This window comes from Frieseomelitta varia, unplaced genomic scaffold, assembly GCF_011392965.1.
Source record: "Frieseomelitta varia isolate USP_RPSP 00005682 unplaced genomic scaffold, Fvar_1.2 scaffold_62, whole genome shotgun sequence".
In the NCBI taxonomy this organism is placed as follows: Eukaryota; Metazoa; Arthropoda; class Insecta; order Hymenoptera; family Apidae; genus Frieseomelitta; species Frieseomelitta varia.
This window is the reverse complement of record NW_025110390.1, coordinates 372,661-400,128: the sequence shown is the minus strand read 5'-3', so window position 1 is coordinate 400,128 and position 27,468 is coordinate 372,661. Positions and strand designations below refer to the sequence as shown.

General features: G+C 38.2%; 4 protein-coding genes and 1 pseudogene across 28 annotated transcripts in view; 3 read left to right on the top strand and 2 right to left on the bottom strand.

The window, feature by feature from the left end:
- LOC122534608 (dystonin) overlaps window positions 1–7,815 on the bottom strand; it is a 57,277-nt gene extending 49,462 nt beyond the window's left edge. For 19 of the 21 annotated variants that reach the window (XR_006307937.1, XM_043665395.1, XM_043665403.1 and 16 more), the window contains exons 1-2: window positions 7,678–7,815; window positions 5,313–6,271 (exon numbers count right to left, since the gene is read on the bottom strand). The gene's annotated coding sequence lies outside the window, so the exon portion shown is untranslated. Of the gene's footprint in view, window positions 1–507; window positions 729–5,312; window positions 6,272–7,677 lie in introns of those variants that run through there. The other 2 variants (XM_043665397.1, XM_043665396.1) reach the window with 2 other exon arrangements.
- On the top strand, window positions 375–14,930 carry LOC122534619 (venom serine protease 34-like). Of its 2 annotated transcripts, XM_043665441.1 has the most exons (9): window positions 375–386; window positions 12,504–12,613; window positions 12,982–13,178; window positions 13,274–13,495; window positions 13,584–13,782; window positions 13,847–14,047; window positions 14,116–14,267; window positions 14,369–14,522; window positions 14,582–14,930. In XM_043665441.1, the coding sequence occupies exons 2-9, from the start codon at window positions 12,565–12,567 to the stop codon at window positions 14,605–14,607; spliced, it is 1,200 nt and encodes a 399-aa protein (XP_043521376.1). In that variant the 5' UTR covers window positions 375–386; window positions 12,504–12,564; the 3' UTR covers window positions 14,608–14,930. The 2 variants fall into 2 exon arrangements, with proteins under 2 accessions (XP_043521376.1, XP_043521377.1); XM_043665442.1 differs by lacking the exons at window positions 375–386; window positions 12,504–12,613 and adding an exon at window positions 12,678–12,691.
- On the top strand, window positions 4,213–7,683 carry LOC122534607 (annotated as a pseudogene).
- LOC122534614 (centrosomal protein of 89 kDa-like) lies at window positions 8,337–11,353 on the bottom strand. The gene is made up of 6 exons (XM_043665433.1): window positions 11,023–11,353; window positions 10,640–10,904; window positions 9,985–10,562; window positions 9,407–9,894; window positions 9,081–9,333; window positions 8,337–8,993 (listed from the first exon to the last, which is right to left on the bottom strand). Exons 1-6 carry the CDS (start codon window positions 11,056–11,058, stop codon window positions 8,733–8,735), a joined length of 1,881 nt encoding a protein of 626 aa, XP_043521368.1. The 5' UTR covers window positions 11,059–11,353; the 3' UTR covers window positions 8,337–8,732.
- A 1,917-nt stretch (window positions 14,931–16,847) lies between the features above and the next one.
- Window positions 16,848–27,177, top strand: LOC122534613 (sodium- and chloride-dependent transporter XTRP3). Of its 4 annotated transcripts, XR_006307938.1 has the most exons (13): window positions 16,848–19,492; window positions 21,394–21,626; window positions 21,846–21,866; window positions 22,047–22,268; window positions 22,412–22,522; window positions 22,611–22,852; window positions 22,962–23,106; window positions 23,199–23,400; window positions 23,466–23,625; window positions 23,894–24,056; window positions 24,152–24,352; window positions 24,866–24,933; window positions 25,375–25,512. XR_006307938.1 is itself a non-coding variant. In XM_043665430.1 (12 exons), exons 1-12 carry the CDS (start codon window positions 19,243–19,245, stop codon window positions 25,525–25,527), a joined length of 2,103 nt encoding a protein of 700 aa, XP_043521365.1. In that variant the 5' UTR covers window positions 16,852–19,242; the 3' UTR covers window positions 25,528–27,177. The 4 variants fall into 4 exon arrangements, 3 of the variants coding, with proteins under 3 accessions (XP_043521365.1, XP_043521366.1, XP_043521367.1); XM_043665430.1 differs by lacking the exon at window positions 24,866–24,933 and having other exon boundaries at window positions 16,852–19,492; window positions 25,375–27,177; XM_043665432.1 differs by lacking the exons at window positions 16,848–19,492; window positions 24,866–24,933 and adding an exon at window positions 20,781–21,042 and having other exon boundaries at window positions 25,375–27,177.
- Window positions 27,178–27,468: the final 291 nt, after the last annotated feature.

Below are 27,468 nucleotides of genomic sequence, written 5' to 3'. Positions count from 1 at the left end.
GGTGCCACGGAACGAAGCGTGACTCACGGAACGCCTCGTGTTTGGCTCAAAGGCCAACGGGTTTGCCGAAATTTTTCATTGAATATCTATACATATTCCACGGGAAAATGGACCAACATCCACGAGTGTACACCAAACTAATGGAACAGACTCCTGTCACGTGTTAAATACGAGAAACATCTACGCCACGAGGCCACGAGGCCAGTTCTTTTTGTACATCGAACTTCCTTCGATTGTTACACTAGTTATCAATCGACATATTATGGATCTATCTAAACAAATTGATACGTTATCAATTCTTGACACGTTACCAACAACACGTCACGATAACAAAGAGGATTGCGGATTGCGGATGTTCGTTGATTCGTTTATCACTCTATCCGATCGTTGTGAACGCTTTGTCAAGAATGCGTTCATGCGCGAGTTATGACATCGGGAACGTATTTATACGTGAGAACACTGTTGACACGGATTATCTAGCAACTGACAGAGCAGCGACCAACTAACCAAACTAATCGTTCGTCCAGCCGTCCGACCCAAACCGACCAACCGCTGCTACACAAGACGTGGCACTGGAATTCTTGGTAGAACGTACCGCACGACCAACGTTGACGAAGTCGACGCGCGTATCCGGAACCCCGTAACACGGCCAGGTAGCTGTAGGCCGCACGACGAGGATAGAGAGACTCACGGCGAGAGAAGAACGCGCGCGCACGCTCGCGCCGAAGAAACGGTCGAACGGAGAAAGACGGAAAGGTGGACCGAGAAGGATGAATGGGCCGAGGAAAAAGGAACAACGAATGGATAAGGAACAGCGCGACGAACGCAAGGAGGGACCGATCCGAGCAAGAGGAGGAATGGCAACGAGACGCGTGAAGGGAGAAGACGAGAGAACGAGAAAGAGACAGAGATAGAGTAAGGGAAGGAGGGAGGAAAGGAGAGAGAGAGAGAGAGAGAGAGAGAGAGAGAGAGAGAGAAAAGAAGGGAGAGAAACGTTAAAGAGAAACAGGTAGAGAGACAGATAGAAGGAGAATGAGAGAGAGAGTAGGAAGGGAGGGAGAATAAAGAAAGGAAAGAGGAAGGGAGAGAAGGAGAGCGAGCAAGCGGCTTGCGAGTTAGAGAAGACGCGATTTGCCGCTCCGTCGTGTAGAGCACGTCGCCTCGACACAGACTGCGGCGGCCTGGACAACTGCCGCCCACCCAAGCTGCCTCTACCTCAAGCCTCGAGGTTCCAGAACCTACTCCTCGCATGCCCCGCCATTGCAGCTCGTTCATCCTTCACTTTCCCCGTTCGTTGAACAGAGAAATCGACAAGTCGAGGGTCGGGGTGAAACCGGCCTCCAGAACCGAATAGAGACAGGATCAAAGGACAGCTGTGATAGACAAAGATCAGGTAAGACAGGCCTCTGTCTTTTTGACAGCGCCGTACTCTGCCGCTGTAGAATAGCTGCCGTTACAAACAGGTTCGTAGGGCAGGTCGCGTAACGATAGGGGCGCGCCGTGCAAAATGCCGCGAATCACAAATTCAATGCACCGAACACCGAACTGAATCTGCCAAACACAAGGATTATTGTATGTTCATACATAAATACTACTGCACTTTGACGTTCGTCCAATATCGTCGTAGCCCTTTATCGTTTACCGTTTCGCGGGAAATTCTTTCCTGACTGAAGAAAAAATCGCGAATAAGAAAACGACGCCCGTATTCCAGACACAGTAAGACCCGCCGCTAGCGTGAGAATTCTTGCAATCTGGCACCAAGCCAAATGACCAAATGTACCTCATTTTTTCTTCGTCGATCATTCCTAACGTCGCCGATATTCTATCTCCTGTTTATGTTCGCGGTGAAACTCGACGGCAAATGCGACATCGCCGCTAACAGATGTGGATACTAAATATGTGACTTTCGTCGCGAATACACAAATGTTTATCTTATCAAGATTCAAGATACACGATAACATTTGTGTCGTGCGAAATTATCCAATTCCTTTGTTAGTGAAAATCTTACTAACGAAAAATAGATATTGTTTATTATTATTCCAGTACAAAGATGTAAAATAAGACAGTTAATAAATACCTAGAGTAATATTTAGAGAATAAATTTTTTTTTCTTAGAAAATAAATAATATCCAGTGATTCTGAATATAATATTCTATATATAATGTATTTTTATAATATATCTGAATATAATATATTCTACATATAATATATATATTTTTTAATTTTTATAAAATAATCCACAATGTTTATATTTCAAATCTAAATGACTCTGGTTATCTTATGAACTACCCAGAAGTAAAACGTGTACTTAGGTTTTTGACAACTTGACAAGCAGGTAACCAACCCGGAAAGAAAATAATTCTTGCTGTAAGATGTCGAAAGTAAAACCAGGTAACTTCGGATATAACATTTTGTAAGCCAAAGGTCGAAATAATTTCAATTTCAATAGAAGAGATAAGTTTCAAACTTGAGCATACAGTTGTTTGCCATTTTAAATGCTCGTCAACAAATTTTCCTTTACCAAGTAGAACCGTTGACCGAGTTGAATGTGCTTATCCCAAACGAGATAATTTCCACTGTTCTAACGCTATATCGTAGTGTCTACTACATATTCGATGAGTTCGAAGCAGCGGTTCATCGTTCTCGTCTTATGGCCTGGATCCTACCAGGCAACTTTTTATCTGTTACTTTTATTTTTTTTCACCTTTAACTACGTCGCTGGCATGTACACACGAATTCCTAACTGTACCGCGATCGCACCGATGATTATCACACACAATATATATTAAAACCTGGATTCCAGCAAAGGGAACTTAGTCTGGTTGTGAACGTCGAAACGGTTGATCGGATCTAGACTAACGCCAAAAATGTATAATTTAACGTTTTCCTCTTCCTTAAACAAGAAATCTCAAGGCACAAGGGGATGTTCGATGAGAAAATCTTTCAAAACAGGTAAGCATCTCTGAATTGTCAGATAAATCAGTTCCAACCAATTAATTAAAGTGCCATCTTCTCGCTTAAAGAAGGTTCTATCTTCTCGCTTAGAGACATACTTGTAGTTATTTATAATCGTCCTGAAAAGTTCTCTTATTATCTCGAAAAAAAAGTGCGAAATGAGACACAGGTGCATTGGATGCACCGAGTTCTCTCTTCAGGTACTTCAAGTACTCCAGGACATCTAGCGAGCGGCTCGTGAAACCTTGCACGAAGCAAAGAAGAACGGGTATCGTAATAATACGTACAATAGGTGCCAAAAAAAAATACACCTGTTCAAATTCTGTTCTCTTCTTACTCGATTTTCGAAACTTTCTTCATATCTTTTCCAATAAATGTTCTTAGAATATTTGATAATTTCATAAAAAAATACAAACGCGTTAAACTATCCCATCGGACCGTGATCCGAGCTTAAAAAAGAAATGATGCTCGAATGATGCGCAAATGTCGCTAAATGTCTAAATGAAACGAGTTTGCCACGAGGAAGAAAGTAACAACGAGGAAGGAAAAAAGATTGTAGGAGCAAAAAGGAGGAAGGGAAAAGAAGACGTTCTCGAGGCTGGGGCATCGAACCGTGACCTAAGCACCTGTTGCCGCCTCCACGCTCCTAGATTAATGCGAGCCCACCTCCGCTCCTTACTTGCCATCGCGTAGGCATAGTGAACTAGTATAACCTCTCTGGGACGAAGATCTCATGGACCGTGACCGCTGAAAAGCACAGTCGTGAGTTCATCGACGCGACGATATTAGATCGTTAGCCACGCGTTACTCGATCGTCTGCTCTCTTTGATCGCGACACAAGTGTCTTCATTCATACTTCTCAACCGGAACGCATTCAATGTGATTAAAAGTCATTCTACCAGACGAGATTCATATTCTCAGAAAGCCATAAATTAATATCAGCGGAAGGAGAAGCAGCGCGACTCTCGAAGTAGCATGGCAATTGAGAGAATCGGCCCTCGATACTCGATTAGAATAACGGTTACTAGAACATTCACGATAGCGCACCAATAGGTCGTTATAATTAGAAACAATTATGCTCGCGTGCTCGAGACGCGATACTTCGGTATTTGCTCTTACCTACATACGCTATATAAGTTACGTTACTTCGATCGAATACCATTTTAACGACGCTACCTGAAAATGGTGCGGAACCGAGTAGACCCCGCGCGCACCGTTGCTTTTGTGAGCGTGAATTAGAGCCTGTAATTTCACGAATCGGATGTATCCTACATGCATACGTTCATATGCATATACACGTTTGTCCTATCGTTATAGAACAAAGAAAACAGAGAAAAAGAGTGGAAATAGCGAAATGGATGATCGCTAAAGAGATCTGTTTAATGTGATTTTGAAGTATGTACCGAGAGGTGGAACTCGTTCGAAAATCAAAGCATCGCGAAAAACGACTTGTGACAGAGGCACGTAAACCAAATGAAAAAACTCTCACGGTAAGATGATCGGCAAACTGCAATCCGATATTTATCGAATGGTTTCGTGTGTCTATTCCTGGTCAACACCCCGCATCGAAGGTCGGCGCAAAATTGTACCGCAAACGATTCTCATTTCCTACATCGGAAGAATTTACAACGCGGTTAATTTCTCATGACTATACTTGCCTCCGTATAGATGAACGCGAGTACACACGTATCAGTTTTCAAACGAGTCCGATACGATACAATCGTACGTCGACTACTATACTTTCCTCTTCTCACGAAACGCTTATGCGTTAAATCAATACAATCGTACTCGGAAGGAAATTGACAGGAAGGGTATCTGAAGAATTTCATCAATTACAAGCATCATTATTAATTCGGACGCACGTGTCGACGAGTTGTGACGTATAAGTTTGTTCGATTAATATCGTTCGAGTTGAAAAATAAGAGTAAATGATTGAATATCGGTGTGGTTAATTTATACTCATTATACGTTAATATCCTGGTCAATTACATATGTACGTATCGTCGATTAAATATTATAGTACGATACTCGCTGTTGGCGTGATATAAGCATGGCAAACGTCATGGCCATTTAACGTAATTCAACACACTCGTGTGTATAATGATGCCCATTTTACAATTGATTGAATACCTCGTATAGTTCGTGTACACCCAGTACTTAAAACTCAGAAACTAGAAGGCTAGAATTTTTTTTTCGAGCAAATCAGCAAATCAGCAAGCCTTGTGTAATTAATATGTATTCATGAAACGAACTTAGAACAAAAACGAAAAACGAAACATGAAACATCATAATACGTAGAAAATTCAAATGCGTAATCGGCTATGAAAATAAAAATAGAAATAACAATTGACACTTACCGGCAATCCGTAAGACGGCTCTGTCAGCAGGATCTAGCTGCAGAATACTCAGCGGTTTATCCTTTACCCATTCCTTGAGACTTCCGTCCAGCTCGAACTCCATTCTCTGGAACTGTGTGATTGAAACTTCTCCTTTTTCTTTTTTTACACCATATTCGTGCAACTTCTCTTTTCCTTGGCACTGTTTCACAACCACTTGGCAATTTCACAACCGTGGCACACACGAGTCCCGAAGTATTACGTCGTCTTCGTTCAATATCGTTCACAAAGGCAACGGCGAATAGTGTACCGAACTAAATCGCCGTGTTATCGACAGGCAGCTGGCAACTTTGCACCGATATTAGATACGACATCCTTTTTTTACTACTCTCTTCCTCTCAGATGTAAATCATACTAGCTCTCTTTTTCTTTCTCTTTCTCTTTCCTGGTTTCAGAATGAATAGCTTTGTAGTTGAAAATAGTCTCAACTAAACAGAAAGCACGTGGAACTCGTTTCCAACATGCTGCGCGTTTATTTACTGTACACGACGCTGTTGTAGGGTAGAGTAGCGTACCGCTGCGTAGAAGTGCACGAACTGCACCGGCGGAACGGAAGGAAGAGAGGTGGCAAGGAGACGAATGAACAGGGAAAGCGTACGCGATGTCTGGCGTCCTTTTGACGATACTCGTCGATACGTGTAGCAGGTGTTTTAGCTAACAACGTAACGTGTTTCCAATATGCCGATAATCAGTAACGCTTCGTATCTTCGTTGACAGCGGCGCTTAGGTCAGATTAGATTTGGTTGAAAACGATTAGGTCAGGTTCGACTTTTCAAACACGGTCTCGAATTCTTGTCGTTCTGATCGTGTCACGATCTTTGCTACCAATCGAAGATTCTTCAGTATTTCACTCGTCAAAGTGCCATAGTCTAGTTTCATCGCCCTTGCTGTCCTCAATAGTATCCACCTTTCGAAACATCCTATAAATATAAACAAAATATTTTTACTTTTTTCTTCCCTCTTTCTTTTTCTCTTTTAACAGCGTTAATTGTGAATCGTACAAAAATATTTGATTTTCAAAATACCCGCGGCAACGTATACGTGTCCAGAAGAGACGGAACAACATTGCGTTAATATTTTAGTACGCGAATTATGACTCATAACTGTGGGGAAAGTAATGCTTCCTATCGTACAGCGCTTTCTAAGGATGTTCGAAATATCATGAAACTTCATTTGCAAGTGAATGCTGATTGTGTTAATAATGACATTTAACGCGTTTCCTATTTAACTTCTGTACATATTGAATATGTAAATCAATGGTGCAAGATACATAGATCGAGACAGATCCGATATAAAGAACCGGAAGCGGATGTGATAACATATCAAGTCGAACTAATTCTCAAGCGATGTTGAAAAATTGAAATATGCATAAATTCTTCGATGTAGAGCTCACCATTTTATTTTCAGACTGGGTCAGTCGTTTATGTACATTTGTGCTAGAAACAAATGAAACTCTTGGGAGGCATTTTATTATCTATTTAACAATGATTCTATTATTGTCCGAGGTAAGATAGTCCATTCGAAATCGCTTGTTCAGATAATTATTAATCAAACATTTATACACAACGAAATATTTTTACGAATGAAACTTTTCACAGTCTTGGTTAATTTTTTCTACTCTGAATAAAAAAATACGGACATCCGTTCTATATTCGCAACATAAAAGGCTTCAGTTGATAAGCATGCAATCGAAGCAATTTTTTTCTTCTCATTCCCATCTTTTCTATACTTCAAATTTTAGAGTACAATAAATACTTTTGTACGTTTTTTTCTTTTTGCTGAATATTCAGATTCTCGAGAACATTCTTGCTTCAAAGCATTTTTGTTAATTAAAACAATAATATAATCTGGGTTTCTCAAGTTAAACCTAACCTAACAGAAAATGTAGCAAGAACACAGTTAATAATATTCCAACCAAATGACACCGAGTTCTTTGAGTTTGCGCATCACAAAGATATACACGATAGAACAACGTTACTCTCGAAGAACGTTATCAATATTGAATTAACGTTACAAAATTTTGATATTTTCTACTCAGACGTAAAAGTTTTATGAGCAATGTGTGATATCTAGAATCAGCGACATCTGCGAAAGACATTCGTGCAAATAACTAATCAAGATAACCGTGCCAAAATAATAAAATGTAATTATGATTCATTCGAGCATATCGGTTCGATTTTCGTAACAAATAATCAGTTTCACGCGATACAACAAGAATGATTTAATATACTATCTCCTTACAATCTATTTTCCTTAATAAACATATATGGTCATTTAAATTCTTACAATATTAACGAGTCGACAGAATACGAAGGATATGCATTACCGTTTGATTATATGTCGAGTAAGATGCGAAAGCAGGAAAAATCAATGTTCACCGGTATTCTTCTTAAGTATCTTTGTCAGCAACGAAAGAGCCCGATCCAAAAAATATCTTTTTGCGACTTTTGATATATCTCCCAACAGAAAACACTATGTACTTATATGTAAAAACATCGCATTATCACTTATCATGGCAATTTTCACGTTAGAAATACAACCCGGTTCCTGACGACGCACCTAGCAGACGACATTTTGCTTTTGACGAACGCGTCCGACACACGTCGAGAGTCTCCGAACTTTAACGATACAACTAATCTGACGGCGGTTGTTTCGGTTTGCAACGCCTCTCCGGTGACTATTTAATTACATCACCTTACACCAATCCTGAAGATAATTTTCTCTTATTACTCCAATACTCTTTATTTACTTCTTATTCTTATTTCTTTTTTTATATTATTCTTGTTTCCAATATTTCATTTCATTTTCCTTCGAATGTACATTTATAAAAATAATCATATGCAAATTTCCTTGACAAAAGCTACAGCGAAATAAGGAAGGAAAAACGGAAAACCAGGAGGGTATATTTTAAATTCTTGTAACTGAAAAATTAATTTTTTATATATCTATCGTATTGATAGGTTATTAAAATATCGTGTATGTGTATATTATTGATGCAGACTTATTATTAAATTTCATTGTAAATAACTTAAAAAAGAACAGGTATATTTTACATATGAATGAATGGAACGCGTCTGACATCATACCTATAACGGATGACATCAACTTTTCACCGTGTGATTACTGGAGCCTTTACAACCATCGACCGTTCATATAGTAAAATACGGTAGCCTTCGAAACCACTTGCTTCATTTGATGTCACTGCTAAATAAAGCGACTGACACGGTTTGTAAATACGAGAACGATGTTTCGAGCACCTATTCCATAATTAGATGCTTATTATGAGATTCGTTAAAAAGCAGTTTCAAAGTCCAATCTATTATGAACGATCTTATCATGAGTTTTATAACGTGCAGGTGTTTCATGATCCAGATTCAAAGATCATAAATTTTTTGTTTCAGTATTACAGGTGCCTAGATTAACATCATTTGTTGTTTGAACTGTCCGCCTTGTCGAATTCTCCTGACTAGGATACTTCTCTTTCTGCAATTTTTCAATAATATTCTCTTGTTGCTTAATTATATCATTCAAATATTGTATTTTACGTTGATAGTCAAGTTTCATCCGGCGTACATGAACTTCTTGTAATTTTATACGTTTTTCCACAGAATCTACCTGTTGTTTCGTACCTTTTTGAACAATCTGAAATCATAAATTGTGTGCGGTTTTTATTATTATTATTAAATACCATACTTTATTAAATACCATATATGTATACGTTGGACATACTTCTAATTGACTTTTTAAGCCTTCCATTCGATTGTTAATACTTTTACCAAGGCGATCCATATTTACATTTTCTTTTTCGGTTTCACATAAAAAAGAGAGTAATTTTTCTCTTTCTGCAACAGTTCTTTCATACTTGGAAAATAATTCTTCGCAATAAACAGTCATTTTACTTAATTTCTCTTTCAAAGAATTACGTGAAATTCGAGTCGAATAAATAAGAGTTTGCATATGTTCAATTTTACGTTGCGTTTGTCTACGAACAATCTAAGTACTCGTTATGTACGGACAGTATATTTACGTAAAAAATATACAAATAAATGACTTACTTTAAAGTTGTTTCGAGATTTTCTACAAGACCCTTTAAATGATTCCTTTCAGCTGTAACCATTATAAGTTGTTTTTCGTTCTCGGGTTGATTTTCCTCTATTCGTTTTATATGATTGCAAAGATTGCGCTTTTCACTTTCATATTGATGCTTTAATTCATCTAACAATGTTTTACATTCTTCAATAGCGGTAGTATGAATAATAGTAGGTACAGTTTGGTTTTCTTTACCCTTCATTTTTTCAAACTCTTTACTTAAAATTTCGTATTTTCCACGTAGATTGCTCAATTCCGATGCCGAAGTTGTATATTCCTTTTTTAATGTTTCATTACATTTTAAAATTACTTCCATTTTTAATTCATACGACGAATGAATATCATTAGTTTCTCTTTTTATATTTGCAGCTTCCTTTCTTAAAATATCATTTTGCTTTTTCAACGACGTAATATTTTCAACCAATTTTTTAATCTCCTTTGCGTACCTATTGCACTACACAGTTTTCATTACAGTTATTTATATGACAACTGAAATATCTTTTATTTATTTATCCCCATCATCTATACATTTATAATTATTTACCTCTAACTTCAATTCCTCTACTTCTTTGTGCATAAATTCATTTTCCACAAGGATTTCTTTGCATCTACTACTAAAATCGGCCATTTCCTGTTCATACATCTGTACAAGTTCTTGCTTTTCTGACAAGTTTTCTTGGTAAGCGTTTAAAAGTGGACCCAACGCATGAAAATTAATATTTTTCCAAATTCTTGAATCGTACTTTCTTTCATTTTCTGTGTGTGTGGAAATATGTTCACGCTTTTGGTCTCCTAACTTGTCTTGATACCTCTCTAATTCGGTATTTAACTGGTAAACAATATTCTTTAAAAGTGCTATATCTTCAGTTGACTGAACGTTCTCTATTTCAAGTTTTTGATTATGCTTGACCAAAGTGATTTTGGCTCCTTCTAATTCATGAATTAATGCTTCGTAATGTGAACATATTTTCTTATGCTCTAATTCTCTTTGCTCCAATGTATCATTCAATTTCTGACATTCTTCCTTAGCACTTTTATAACATTTTCCCAATTTATTATACTCATTAATTATTTTTGTTGTGTCCTTTGAGATACGTCTTTTCGTTCTTGATGAAATAATACCTAAAATGATAAAGTACAAAATTTTTACTGTTGTTCATCCAAACCAATAATCAGCTATAAACCTTCAATGTATATACCTGAATCTGCATCGCCTTCATCAAATACTTGTTTTTGTGGAATATTGTGCTCACTTAAATTTTTACTTCTTTCATGTTCATACGTTTTACCTTTATTTCTAAATGGTAATTCATTTATATTATCAATTACCCAATCTGATGGATATTCATGAGCATTGCAAGTTTTCAATATATGTTTAGTTTTTGAAATGCGTCTACGACGATAAATTGGTATAGAAGCTGTGTCCTGGTTACTCATTATATCTGTTGTTTTCCTACAGTTATGCTATACGTTAAAAAAGAGTGAGGTTAAGTTTATGTGAAATACTTTCTTACACAAATTTTTGTTCTCTTACAAAATATTAAGTATTAAATATATTACATGTATTATTAATTATAATTACCTTCTCGTTTTTGTCAATGCTACCGTAACTAGCCATTTTTATTTTTTCTTTTACAACTTAAATGTGATGTAAGTTAATAAAATCATTTAGTCAAAATTGTTAAAAATACTTAAAACTATGAGTGATCTGATCAATTTCACATATCACAAATTTATTCGAACAGAATATGCACGCGTACACTTGTACAGTCGCACATATTTTTATTAATTTCTGAGTTTGTATTTTATTCATTGCCATAGTAACTATTTAATGTATTAAACATTCTCACCAGATGGTGCTTGATTCAATTTTCCTGTACTTATTTTTAAGTTATAAACATTATTCGCTTATTTGCTAACAAATAAAAGTAATTCAAAAGCAGTTATAAAAAATTCAGATAAATTATAAACAATCGATATGTTTCTCTTTTCTTTCAAAATTTTATTTCTCAATTAAATCATTAAAGAATAATATTTATCTAATACGTTACGTAAATATGCTTTTATATTCGTGCAATATAAAAAATAAAATTATAGAAAAAAATTATATATAAAATTATATTAAAATTAAAATTATATAAAAAATATATAAAAAAAAAATAGAGGTAAATGATTTTATTGCGCGTAAAATTTTCAAAGATTAGTTCATTTTATGGACTACTTTGATTACTATTATTAGTATTTCAAATTTTAATTATATACATATATCTAAGACGTCCTCGATTTTGACGTTATATCTATATCTATATTAATTAAACAAAATAATATCGCGAAGGAAATGCTTTTTTCAAGTACATGATTATGTAGATGTATAATTATAATTTTTCTTCAATGATTAATATTTTTACGTCTAGCTATACTCTATTTATTATTAGTAAAACTACTGTATGTAAAGAAAGAAAAAAATTTAACTTTTTTAGTGTTATATTTTTATATTAACTTTTGCTATTGCATCATTCAGATTGTTATTTAAAAAAATAAACTATACTTTTATAAAAAAAAATTATTCGTTGCTAATTAATTAAATATTTACATTGACAAATGTGGAACAAGTAAACTTTTTAAATATTAAAAACATCATAAAATAATTAATTGATTATTTTATCAATTGATTTTATTTATTTTTATTACCAAAGTATATCTCATATGATTTCCAATTAACCGCAAGATATCAATATCTTGAATATCTATCATGCTAATATTAAGAAGTATTAACAGTCTGATAAATACGATTATATTAACGATTAAATGACTAATGAAAAAAGAAATATGAAACACGTATAAATATATATAATAATATATATACGTTTAAAATGAACGAATATCAACATTAAGGAATTTTTGTTTCGAAAGTAGTTGTCATAAATCTACTTTTATTTTCGAGGTTGCAACTACCTCTGATAAGACCTCGTGATAATACCGTAAAATCATTAGTTGTCGTCTTAACTCGTCTTTGCGATGTGGATAAAAACCCCAGAATGCACGCAAATGTAGACAGATGAGTAGCAATCGTGCCTTCGAAATTTCTGTATCTGTCACGTAACAAATTGTTGATCAAAGTATCATGGTTTCCGTACGCATTATCATCGCATTCCGCAGTATTATGACAAAAGGTAGACACAATGAATTTTTTATTTAACGAAAAAAATGATTCTGTCTGAATACTGCATTCCGCAGTATTATGACAAAAGGTAGACACAATGAATTTTTTATTTAAGAAAAAAAAATTTAACGATTATTTTATGTTTTCTATTGTACATCGTTTGCGCTATTCGCAGAACATAAATAATATTTACACATTTACAGTTACTGCACTTATAATTATTTTTTTACATCTTGTAACTTGCTTACGCTTTAAGTATGCGTTCCAAAATAGTATTTACATTTAATTTTCTGCTTTTCGCTGAAAATAAAAGGATGAATTAATTAAAAAATCAAACTCATCTTAATTATTTTTCAAGAAACTTTTTTTACATTGCAGCGGCGTTTTTGTTGCTCAGTTGGTCTGTATTTTCGGTTAAATTAAGTAATGGTCAATGCAACTATTCCGATAGATTAACTTCTACGAATCCAATACGGTATATCCAATATCAATATAGGGAGAATGTATCATGTTCGTGGACGGTCGTGAGCGATTATAAAATTAATTTGTCTTGTACTGTATTTGAATTACCATGGGTAAGACCATAGTTTTTAATAAAGAATCTTTTTAATAAAGTTTATAATAAGGAATTATTACGAGGAATTGGAAATAATGAATAATTTTCGTGCAGAGTGACAATTGCTTTAAAGACAATCTAGCTGTGCAAATCAGTCCTTCTATTGTACATCGGTATTGTGGTAATGGATCATTTAATATACAATCCGAATCAAACTCGATGGTTATAACACTACAATCGGTGCCGTTCACGAATGGCGGTCGATTTTTTTGTGAAGTGAAAGCATTGTCCAGACCGCAAAATCCTGAAAATTGTTCATGCGGAAGAAAAAATCCCGTATGTATTCATCGAAACAAATTGATCGACATTTCTTCTAAATAAAATTATTTCGGACTTAATTGGGACTTTTGTTGATCGTTCTTAGAGCCGGATAGTCGGTGGAACAAATGCTGGAGTACACGAGTTCCCTATGATGTGTGGTATTGTGGATGCCAACCAAAAAATTGTGTTCTGTGGTGCTACTATAATATCCGACAGATACGTGTTAACTGCAGCGCATTGCCTCATTAATAGAGATTTACAAAATTTAGGTGCCCTTGTTGGGGATTATGATTTGGAGACAGGTAAGTATTAGCTGAAAATACAAATATTTCATATTTCGCACTGTAATGTGATTTCGACACTTAGGAACGGATACAAATGCTACGGTATTACATCGAGTAATCCAGGGTATTGTGCATCCTGGGTATAATCAAAGAAATGGTGAAAATGATGTGGCTATCTTAAAAACAGAAAAATATATAACATTTAATAACCAGGTAGGCCCAGTTTGTCTACCTTTTCAACATTCACCAGATACTTTTGGCGGCAATTATGTTGAATTATTGGGTTAGTGATATAATGATTATATAACGAACACATTGCTACTTTATCTCATTCACTCATGTTAAAATTAGGTTGGGGAACAACGGATTTCGGTGGTCCAACTTCTAATATCTTACAAAAAGTTACTCTAAGCGTAATTACGAATCAGCAGTGTTCCAAAACTTACCCGAATGTAACTACAAATCAAATCTGTACCTATGCTGAGGGCAAGGATTCATGTCAAGTAAATTCCTTTTTGAATTACGACATAATTGAGATATAATTGGGTGATTAAATAAATTCTTTATGAATATATTAATACTAAGAAATCTGTTTAATAAATAGATGGATAGTGGCGGACCAGTTTTATGGCAAGATCCTACGACTAGGCGACTTGTCTTGATAGGGATCATTACTAGGGGTAGAGGCTGTGCCATTACTGCTGGTTTAAATACTAGAGTTGGTGCTTACATAGATTGGATTGTTTCAGTAACTCCAGGTATGATCTTAAAATATAAAATAGTGAAAATTTTAATTTCCGTAATTTTATTATTTCAGATGCCTGGTACTGTACCGTTGAATAAAGTAACACAGTTTAATCGAATTTGATTCGATTTGTAGCAATACACATTACGGATAGCGGACCTGATTATTTCATTAAGTTGATGGCTTGATTCTTATCAAGAAAATCTCACATTTTCATAAGTTTAAAAGTTTCCTAGAGAAATGATAAGAATACACATTGTGTCGGATAAACAGTCGTCATGAATTAATATTAAATGATTAGAATATACCAGTCTATTATTCCAAGTCTGGAGACTACAAAAGCTTTATAATATTAATATATGTTCCTAAATATATATATATATATATATGTATTGTTAAAATGTTAATATTGTTAAATAATCTGATAGTTGAGTGTTTTATTTCACCTTATTCTCTTTTCCTTGTCTATTTCTCACCCTTGTCTACTGCCTAGGCTAATATTATTTGATATTTACGTAAGAATACTCAAACGACGTTGAAGCATCTGTCTCTTGTAACGTTCTAATCGATCGTAAAACTGATTCTATTCACGCAAAACCTATTTTTATTAACGTAGACAGAACGAGATTTCTAGTAACATTAAATCGCTTGTTATGCGCAATACGAAAAAAACGAACAGTATTGCGACACATGGAAAATATAAAGTAAGCAATATCTTCAGTCACGAAAATCGCGTGTTCTACAACAGACATTCCGATCGCATGCAGATTCGAAATCGTAAGCGAAATTAATGCATGAATTTGTACAAATCAAGTTAAATTTTTATACGTGTATAAGTCGATTACTATAAAGCGCTTACGCAATACCATTTCATGGTGATGTACAATGCAAGTATATATATATAAATTATATGTATACACATACATAACCAGATTGTAATGGTACTAGAGAAAATCATCGAGGTAACATCGCCACGCGACGACCCTTCCACGAATATCAGCGCATCAATCTTTGGAAGCCACGTTAGCCTGTACATAGATGACTTGAAATTAACTGCGCATAAACAATGTCTCATTATTAATAAGTTCGTGAATGAGGATGTGACGTGAAACGCTTTACGAGAGGCAATATCTAGCAATTACACGGTCACGTTAAAATAGAAGCAAATATAATCGACTCTGTTTACTTGTGATTTACGAAAGATAATAAATGTGAACAAAGGAAGGAAACGAAATCGATTTGAAAGTACATTCAACGAGGAATCGTTTTAGACATTGTCTATTTGCCGAGGTTTTGCGGATCTCTATAAATAGATGACAAGAAAGGGGGAATTAATCGGGCAAGCCGAACGAGTAATTCGTGTCGCAATTGCGTACGATTGCTCAAAATTTGTCATATCGTCGTACACGGGAGGTATTTATTAAACAAATTGATTTCTTCAACATGGCTTGGACATGATCTGCCCTTGACACAATTATTGAGTAGATGATAGTTCTCGTAAATGGGTACTCTTGTCGTCTTTGTATGAGTACCTGCTACGGCTACGGTTAGTAAGTTATGAAAATTCCGTACTAGTCCTTATCACATGCAATATCTCTGTACACATAATTTCGTACACCTTATCAACAATCATTTTAGCGATATAACAACTAATCTTTCCCTAAATAAAGCTCTCCGATGTCAGAGAATACCAAATGAATGATGAATATCATTCGTAAATGATAACGTGCCGAATGAATGATAACCGAACGGAATCAATTGAAATGAAATTGAATCAAACAGGTCAGAGTGCTTTATATATGGAAACCAGTCATTAATTGTATGATCCGTAATGCATGTTGCCGTCAGGTATGATTTTACCCACGGCACAAGAACCTGACCCTAGATAACGATCACGGAAGACCTTGAGGAGACTAGATCTCGAGGCACGAAGGTCAGTAAAAGCTAATCCAAACCCTAGTCTGTGGTTGGTCGATTTGGAGTTGGAAACACGTCTGTCGAAAGTAACGGAAAAAAATAAGGCGAATTCTATTCGTAAAGACGGGAGGAAAGCTGAGATCGCGGGCCAATTGAGACAAACGAAAATGGCAGGGATTGGCTGCGACGAAGATCGATGTGCAGCGAGGCGCGCGCGCGCGCGCGCGCGTCACTTTCCTACTCTCCCTGCCGGGTACGTACTACTATAACGTAACATTAACGAAAAACATGAACAGAACAAAGAAAAGATAGTCTGTTTTGTTCTTTTTCCACTTAGAAAATATATCGGTACGGAGGGATAGATCAGTTGGTATGAATCCTCTCCCTCTTTTGCTCACGGTCGTCTCCCGATTTTCTCCCCAGGGACACTCGGTCAGTAGAAACTCGGCTGTTCCTGATACACATCGAATAGTTTCGCTCATGGGGAAGCGCAGAGAGCTGACAGTTGGGAGTCGGAAGAGCGTACGCGCCATATGTACATAATTATTACGGCCAATCGGGGATTGAAAGCGTCGTGCAAAGCTTTGTCGTACTATTGAAGCTCCAGGGTCCGCTTCGTCCCGTTGGTTCCCTCGCGTGCGTGCGTAAGCGCGCGCGCACATAGCCGCGCAACGGTGGTTCAGTTAGTTATTGACGTTCATGTGCACGGGGCGCGTTGTTAGAGTCTCTTCAAGCAGAGCAGCTCGAGAACAGCGAGAAGAATTCGCGCGGGCTATTTGCCGACCAACCGGAGATAGGAAGAACGAGAAATATCCAGGTTCTAGCGAGGCCGAGGAAACGAAAAGACGAAAGGCAAGTCTGATCGGACGAGCCAGAAAAAAATAGCCGAGTTTCGAGCGAGAAGGGAGGTTACGGAACCCAACTACATGGCTCCGAAAATTATTCCTTCTTTTCGCCGTCCACACGCCTGCTATCCACGTTCGAGCGAGCACCGTCGGTTCAATCAGCGGACTACCGCTCCGAAATAATTATAACGATACAAGTTTTGGTTAGTTCCGTGAGTTTCGTCAGGAATAGAAGAACAATCCAACAGCGGCTAGCTCTGCTCCATGTACGTACGTACGTCCCCTCTGTTACATCTTGAACAATATACGCTCGAGACTATAGAATCGACGACTGTGATAACGAGTTTGAAGGGAGAGAAAGAGAAAGAGCGTGCGCGAACGAAAGAGAAGCATGACCGTAATGCAAACGATGCTGTCGATTTAGTAAATCGTCGTTAATATTTTTTACGATTCAAGAACTGTTCCACGGCTCGTGAAGCTTATGTCACACGCAATCGAAAGGAACACTAGCATTCACGGAAGACGAAAGAGGAGAAAATTGAAAGAGGAACGACGCCGGACTGTGAGAAAAGAAAAGTCGGAGGATAGGAAGCATGCTCCAGGACAATATCGTGTTAGCAACGTGAAACGTGAGCTTCCTTCGGTATCTTCGTGTCGTTAAAGTGATTTTCCCTGTGCGTGGACCACGGCTGCGCCATCTCTCAATTTCGATGCCTCGTTTTTGCACGAAGGGCAAACTAATGTTCACGCTCGTACGAACAGGAGCCCTTTCAACGATCGTTGTGCTCTCATCCTTCTTCGATTATCCGCTCGTTTCCTCTGTTTCTTCTGATTCGTCTCGTAATTCCCATTCGTCGTGTTTCTTTCGACTCTTCTATTAACCTATCTGATGTTATTAAAAGGAAAACGGCAAGTTTCTCGATTCATAGTGTGCAAATTAAAGGAAAAATTACGTCCGATATACGACGACTCTCTCCCTCGTACAAAACCCACGCCGTATCGATTATACTCGCTGCTCCGAGACAGATATTTGAATCGTTGATTTTCGGCCTTGCCAATGTGAATCACGTAATTTTCACGTAATTCTGTTGAACTCTTTGTATCATCGCTTCTATCATCATTCTTCCTTCGTATCTCGTAACGAACACGTTTCGACCCACAGGTTTCAACTTCCGTGAACGTCCACGCGACACTATAACCGATCGATGGTGAAGAACGACATAATTTTTTACAACATACAGCAGAATAAAGCGAACAGAGAGGAGAAGTGTAACACAACGCGTCTTTCTCCCTTCTGCCGTTCGCAGCCTGCGTCCGCGTGGGAGCTATTTCGGCAAACAGGCGCGTTCTTCGTACCAGGCATGCCTTCCGCGTTACCCTAAGGAATTTTTTCTATACAAACAGCTAACTTACTCGAGATAACGGTATTATAACAGAGAAGAAAGAAAAAAGAAAAAAAAAAAAAAAGAGAAAGACACAGAAAATAATAAAAAATATTCTTATAGTTAAATGTAACAATTAAGATCATTTTGTTGAACTGCCTTTGTCGCTGTTCTCGTCCTCGTCTTCGTCGTCGGCTTCGTTGACACTGTCGTTAACGTTGTCGTCGTTGTTGTTATTGTTACACTGTTGGTCGTCTCGATAATCATTCTCGATAGCCATTGTTGCTCTCGTTGCTGCCATTATCTACTGTTTTCTTCGTCCCTCGTGCCAGTAATTGATCGTTGCGCTGACTTTTCAAAATATATCTATACACTTTTTAAACATCGATTCGGTTACTCTGATCGGTGCTGGTCCATCGAATTGCTTAAGTGTCTAAAGATAGGGAGAGAAAGGTGAAAGGAGGAAGGAAGAAGGTAAAATACAAGGAGTAAAAACAGAATATCGAAGACAGAGGGGAAAGAAATTGGAGAACGTGGAAGGTGGAAATTGAACTATTTATCTTTGAAATAACGGACTCTGAGGTGAAGCATGGTAGTCAAGAACGAGAATACGAGAAATGGGCATGAGCTGGCTCCGTTGAACGAGGAACGTCAGGCAGGTCAGAACGTGACAATCGTGGTAACAGGAAGTCAAAATGCTGCTGGTAATCAAGAAACCAAAGAAGAAAACAGAGCAGAATGGAGCGGCAAGATGCAATTTTTCCTCAGTATTATTGGTTACAGCGTGGGACTTGGGAATATCTGGAGATTCCCTTATCTGTGCCAACAGAACGGAGGAGGTGAGTGATATTTCGTCCACGTGTCAATCACCCAATTTTTTCTGTTTCGTCATTGTCGCCTTTTCTCGCGAAAAGAAAGGGCAACAACAGGGGAAAAACGCATATTTAAATGTACGGAAAGGTAAAGAGCCTCGGACTTAAACTTGCTCGTTCTCCTTGAAAATGTTCACTGGAACGAAGATAGATTTGAAGCTAGAGTCAAATGGCCACGTAAAACGCAACGTTATACGCTATTTTCGGTCGCGCTGTTCGATCAACCGTTCTCTCACTTCCCCCGTCGTGTATGCCTTAATGCTTAAAAATAAATATCCTCGAAGCGTTTCAAGAATCTTCGAAACTATCAACGGGAACATCGCGAGGTGTCATCGATGTCTGGTCGTCGTATCGCCCGTATACTCGCGATTATACATTCTGTCCCCTCTCTCGAAAATCTAAATACAGAGGGAAACCCAGGAAAACGATAAAATCCTATAAAATTCGCCCTTGAACCTTCCGCTCTCTCTATCCACGATCTTTCTTCTATCCACGACCTACACCTCGAGCCTGGCGTAACTCGATTACATTCCAATGCAAACGAAATGGAAACAACGTATGTATATCGGTAGACGCTGTTGGCTTACGTGGGTGGATGCGCGAACAAGGGTGGCGGGTGAACTACGAATGAAATCACGACGATAGGACGTTACGTCACAGAAACGTGGTTTACGTTAAATCAGACGCCCCCACGAATTTCGTCGCGGAAGTTTCCACCGGTGTTACGAACGTCGACGAGCCAAGGATCCGACGAACAGAGAGAGAGAAAGAGAGAGAGAGAGAGAAAGAGAGTACTATTGCGCAGAACGTATAAAACGGAGCTCGAGTTTCTTTTTAATTAGACTGTGGTTAGATCAGCAATTCGCTACGTCGACGATACGTCAGGACGTATATGACACTAGGTCGAAAACAAACCAGGACCTATTCAATTTTCAATGTGCCCTTTTCTTCTGCCCTTGTAACACGACGCGACGCGACGCGACGTCGAGGCCACTGTTCAAGCCTGACGCTGATGTGCGACGCGCGTCCATCGATTTTTAACGTTCTATCGGCAGATACGTAACAATTCCGCATCCGCAACCTTTATGAATCATCTGTCTCTCCTGAACTGTGTGAAACCTCTGTCAGTTATACGAAATACTTTTCCCCTCTCGTTTTTCTAATAATGAACACGACGAAGTTTAGGAATTGGTATTTCAAAATTTTCGAAACAACAATGGAAACGAGTAGCACCGTGTATGAAACACGATACAAGCAGTAGAATTAAAAATTCTTATCCAAAAGTGTCACAGAGTATCGCATGCTTGTCGCGTACTTGAACGAATTAATCTTTTACGCCGAGAACGTATGTACATATGTAATCGCGATAATATCGGATCGAACATGACACGATTGATCAGTAGTATGCCGTCTGTCGGCGCTCGCGAAATTCTTTCGATCAAAATGACGAGAGAAGGGAGAAAAGAACGTCAAAGGAGAAATGCTCGAATGAGATCGAACGTGTACCTACTACGTATGTAAGTATTATGTACGTACGCGTCACTCGATCAATACCGAACCAGACACTCCGGCTGCGGCTGTCTCAAACTAGACTACCGCGAAAAAAAAAAGGGGGAACGAAGAATATTCTGTAAGCAGGGACACGGCCCAACTCTGGCAAATGGGAGAGATTAAAAGAGAACGGTTACGGCATTCATTCTATAATAAAGGGTCAGAGCAACAAGGGAGACGGTGGAATGGGGATGGGGGTTCTAACGAACGATATTATTTCACCAAGAGAAATAATAATAAGAATGCAGATCTCGCTTTTTAGACAGCAAAGAAAGAGAAAGAGAGAGAGAGAAAAAAAACCGAAAAAATCATTTCAGGTGCCTTTCTCATCCCTTTTTTCGTGATGCTGATCCTAGAGGGTGTACCCCTCTTTTTAATCGAGCTGGGTCTCGGTCAACGAATGCGACAAGGTGCCCTTGGTGTATGGAACACGATACATCCATGGCTAGGCGGCATAGGAATAGCATCGTGCATCGTCACCTTCTTCGTAGCCCTTTATTACAACGTCATCATTACCTGGTGCTTCTATTACCTTTTCAATTCACTCGAGGTGAGTTCTTTGATTATCCGATAACCGATCGATTCGATCGATAAATTGAACCTGGGCCGTTATTATTCCATCGATCGAGAACGAGTCTAATAGCAACTCAATTATTGCGTTTAATTGATCGATGGAATACGCGGGAGCTGTAATCACGCGAGTATCAGAACAGTTCCACGATCGTTCGATTAACGAATACGATTTATGTTTCATGCCGCGCTCGATTAGGCCGTCACGATTAAATTCAACGTAAGTACCTATCGATTTCAATTTTCGTTTGCAACTGCTAATCTGGCGAGAAAGGAAATGGACGAAATGTGCATGATGTAGTATTCTTGTAACAACAAATTGCAAATCTCGCCGCTTTTGTCATCGAAAGTTTTGCTTAATGAGGAATGATGCGAAGGTAAATTTTGCGATTTAATGCAGGAGCCGTTACCGTGGGCGAAATGTCCAGAGATTAATGGCAAGCCAGTCGAAGAATGCGTGAAGAGTTCGGAAACTGCCTATTTTTGGTACAGAACCACGTTGGATGCAGCACCATCGATCCAAGAAGGATCGACGCTCAAGTGGTGGATCGTTCTTTGTCTGCTGTTGAGTTGGATCATCGTCTTCTTTATCGTGATGAAGGGAATACAATCATCGGGGAAGGTAAGAAGACGTCGAGTGTTTCAATCGGTTTTTCTTTTCCTCGCGAGTAGTCGTTTACTTTCCTACTTGTAAACTCCTTCTCCTTGTAAACGCGCGAGTCAGATATACTGTGTCAACGACTTATGTTTCTGCTTGATTTAAAGGTGGTATATTTTACATCCATGTTCCCGTATTTGGTGCTTACTATCTTTTTTATTCGTGGAATAACGTTAAAAGGTGCCAGCGCTGGATTAGCCCACATGTACACGCCAAAGGTAATTAATTTCTTTTCTTCTCTTTCTACCTCTTCTCATGAACTGCTCCGTGTTCTTATCTCGTGATTTTCTATTTTTTTATCTACAGATCGAGAAACTATTAGAGCCGAGGGTTTGGCTCGACGCAGCGACGCAGGTTTTTTACAGTTTCGGACTAGCGTTCGGTTCCTTGATCGCGTTCGGTTCTTACAACACTCCGGACAACAACTGTGTCCGGGACGTGATCCTGGTTAGCGGTTGTAACGCCTTCACCGCTATTTACGCGAGTGTCGTGATATTCGCCATTCTAGGCTTTAAGGCGATGACAAATGTCGATAAGTGCCTCGCGAGGTAAACTGATTCTTTTCGTTTAACTTGGACGAAACACTTGAATGAAACGAGAAAAAGTATCATCAGATACGTTAAAACGAATCGTTGAATTCTATTTCTCTGCTTTCAGTAACAAAGACTTACTTCTTCAAAATGGATATATAACGCATGAGAATATCACCATGGACGAATACGAACAAGTTGTAAATACGTTAAACGCATCCGCATTAAACTTCACACTTGAAACGTGCAGTCTCAGCGAGCAATTGGACAATGTAATTAGCAAACATTTGTCTTGTGTCTGTACCTTAGAAAAAAAGTTTTTCTTTTCCTTTTTACCAATTTTTAAAAATTTATCGATCATCAGGCCGCCGAAGGAACAGGGTTGGCTTTCATAGTCTTCACCCAGGCGATAGTCGAGTTGCCCGGCGCCTCATTTTGGTCCTGCATCTTTTTCCTAATGCTTCTAGCACTCGGCCTGGGCTCTCAGATCGGTATACTAGAAGGCATGCTATGTGTCATTTTTGACATAGATCTGTTCAAGAGAATAAAAAAGCAATACATGACAGGTACGATTATCGTTGTCTATCTTCGCGATAGAACAAAAATGATCGACGATCATTTTCTTTTTCAGGGGTCGTTTGTACGATCTGCTTCTTCGTTGGTTTAATATTCTGTACCGGTGCTGGAGAATATTGGCTGAAGATGTTCGACAGTTTCGCCGGCACCATCGGTCTCGTAATGGTCGCGCTCATGGAAATGATTTCCGTCATCTTCGTTTATGGACACGAAAAGTATTTATCTGTTTATCTTGATACTTTATCTTTGTTTAATCCTACGAGTCTTTAGTTCGTGCAGATAATCTTACAATCGATAGCAAAACAATTGGTTTAAGATCACGTATATACAATATATTGGATAAATATGTTAAAAGAATAATATTTGAATACATTCTCAATTTGTTACACGTTCCTCATTTGGTGTTAAACTTTTAGATTTTTATCATTTTAAGTATCTGAAAAACGTTGAGAAAGCGTGAGTACAGAGTAATATTTTTTTCAGATTCACAAAAGACATCGAGGAAATGACTGGATACAGACCAGGGGTATACTGGCAATTCACTTGGAGATTCCTTGCCCCTATAATCATGGTCTGTATTCTCCTTTCCAGCATAGCGTCAATGTTCATCAAAAAGCCTACATATTCCGCGTGGGACGCGTCACAGGTATAGATAAATTTTCGCATCCTCTGTCTCGCTGCCAAATTTTCTAACACAACTCGGCCTCGACATCTTTTTTTTTTTTTTTTTGCTCATTTCAGGGTATAGCCGTATCTACTGCGTATCCCAGCTGGGTGTTGGCCATCGCGGTTGTCATCATTTTCGCGGGCATCGCGCCAATACCAATCGTATTCCTTTTGAGACGGTTCCAATGCGTCAAACTGGACGTTGACATTCATCAAGGCAGCATACGACGTATAGATACCACAGTTTCCACTAAAGAGATGATGGGTGATGTCGATGTGAGTAGATCCAGAAAACCTTCGATAGTGATACGCTCGTTTCACCAACATCGATCGCGCGTCCTCATCATCCTCTCATCCTTCGATCTTATAGATCTCGACACGCACTTGCATCTGCTTTCTATTTTTATCTATTATTTCTTGCCGGTTCATCAAAGAGCATCTCTCACCCGATGATTCGCACAACACGGTTATCTTAAGCCAGGAAACTTTTTATTGTTCACACGAATCATCCCATTTCGTATCGTTGATATGTCAAATTGTTTCTTATCACCGATCGTAATTAATAACTATAGATAAAACACGCGGGGCACGTTCATTATGCTTGTTTAGACAACGTATAGACGTAGTCGTCATAATAATGGCGACTTAATTGGCGCACCGAGAGACGCGCTTATGCTTGGTATACGCGTCACGAGTACAAGTCTGGAAGAGGAGTTACCTACTTACTTGCTCAAGGTGCGCCGATTAAGCCTCAACGACCATTAAGATTTACGTTGGACGTACCTGCAGTTATAGGGAAGCGTCCGTTCCGTGTGCGGTAACGTCGATTAATCGCTTCTTCCATAGTTACCTTACACGTGAGTCCGTAGCATATTATGGAAGTTTATGGAATGCTCTTAGTTTGATTTTACGTGCTTTGCACCGTCGTTTCTATCGGGAGGATGAGATCTTGAAGAGAGAAACGGAGAGAACACGGAAGATGTCTCTTTTTTTCGGCTTGTTGATCTTACTTAAACTTAGACGAACATCTTTTAGACACCGTGTGAAATCGGCACGTTGCCTGCGAAAGAGAGAAACGAACGATCCCGGTGTTTGAGTTCACCGGGAGCAAGAGCTTTCTTGCTTTGATACTTCACTGGCACCGCAGTTTTTTTTCACTAGTAAAGAACACGCCCTGGCTTGTCTATTATGTTCCAGACAGGATCACGCACAGCCTTAGTTGCGATTATTCGTTCACGATTCGAGCATGGAAGAACGTGGCCGCTCGCGATTAACGGTAACGATCTTGCTTTTTTCAGTTGGACGAGTATCACGATCGTCTCGAAGACTTCCCCGAGGAGGATGAAGATGTGAATAGCGACGATGACAACAACAGTGCACCGCCCATAACGAAAATTGTCCCTAATAAGCTTCAGGGTAAACCGTTCAAAATGGAAGTGATGGACTTTTAAAAATCGAGTATTGGATTCGCCGCGTACTTTCTTCTTACGAATAGGGCAAGGGAAGGAAGAAATAATCGAACATCTGTCCCTTTGGAATTTCAGTTCTTTGGAGATCTGTAAAACGATACGAATTGCAGATCTGGATTAAGAGAATCGGATGATCAGTGATCAGTGCTTTTCGAAAGCAATACTTACTTTCCGTCGAACCTACGACACGGGATTTGTACAGCGTGTACAAAGCAAATAAGGAATAGAAAAGTGGAGAAAACTGAAACAAATACTCGGCGTTACGAAATACATCGCAAAAGGTGAAAGAGAGAGACCGATTTTAATCGCACTCGGAATCGCGCCTTCGCTAGCTTTGTTCCATTAGCTCGATTTTTATCAAGATCTGAATTGTTTTCAACGGCCTGAATGTTATTTTAGGCGATTAATTCTTGTCCAATTATTTCGTATAATCGGCATTATGCAGCAAATTAAGAATGGTAAAAAAAAAAAAAAAAAAAATGCAAAATTACGTGCAGATCCCTTACGACAGCGTTGTTAAAAATTAGGTTTCTTCTACGAAAGAACAAATTGCGTTGATATTAATCTCCCTCCTTCGCATTTTTAGACAGAGTACCGTCTGCTTATGTTACGAATCGAACAAATAAAACGTTCCGATGAAGGCTCGTCCATTTAAGAATGAAATGTCCACTTGTAGTACGTACAATCGACTATTCATCTTGAAATTTTCGATTTTCGATTTTCGATTTCTAGACGGTGCCTACGTTCCTATTGCTTCCAGACCTCAGGGGTGAGAAGAAATGAAACGATCAACAGAGAAAAAAATTGCAGATATCGAAACCGAAATTAGGAATTACGAACCTACTCGCCTAAATAGAATCGTACGAGTAGGAAATAGTGTATAGACGGTATCTCTTTACCGAGTTTCGTAATACTTCCGAATTGCTAGGAACCCGATTATTCAAGGCAGCGATAGATAACGAAATACCGTGTTTGAATGTCTCCGAGGCAGGCATGTCGAGGCCGGGTCGCAGAATTTTTTTAGGTTTGTACTTAATAAGAGAGACAAAAATGGGGGAAAAGGGGGAAAAACCAAGAAGCGGAAATTTCATCGCGATCGTCAGAGTTTTCGTCGAAGTTCAGTCCGTTTGAGATCAACGAGGTCGATATCGATCGTGCAATCGTTCCTTAGGAAATCGGAAATGAGAGACTTTTTCGTTCTTTCTTATTTCTAGGGTCAATTACGTTCGATCGGTGACGACCAATTGTGGAAGAATAAATATCTTGTAAATGTAATGACAGCTGTCTTTCCGTCGAGCGGTGTAATATATATTCGATTGACAGATCAGTACCTGGCTCAAGAACATCGATAGCAATGCTAAAACAAAAGAAAATATGTACTGATACATTATTCATCGCGCGATGAACGAAATGCTATATTTTTGGTAGCATGGATGCTCAGATTTACCCCATGAAAGGATGTTGTCCCGCTCCTTTTTCTGTCTTCTTTCCGTTCTTCTTGTTTTTTCACTTGGCACACCGGAGCATGATCGCTGCTGCGTTCGTAGACATTTAAATATAGATCGTACATAGGGTATATTGTATACACAAATATCCAAAACGTTTAAATAAAAGCTTATTTATTGCCGAGTACACGAGTTTATGAAGATTTGATTCTATTGATTTTTCCTTTGCTCGTTCCTCGATTCCATCCTGATTTAAAAAATTTAAATAATTTTTATTACATGTACAGTTTAGTAGATATAAAAAGTAAGGAAAGAAGTAATATAATAATAATAATTATTATTATTATATATAAACACTACGAGTCAGAAAAAAAATTGCTTTTTGTTCCCTAAGGCGTGTCTTTCATGAATTTTGTTAGACTTACGTGCAGAAGTGAGATGATATTTCGAGTCGCTTCAAATCTCTATTATGATATAA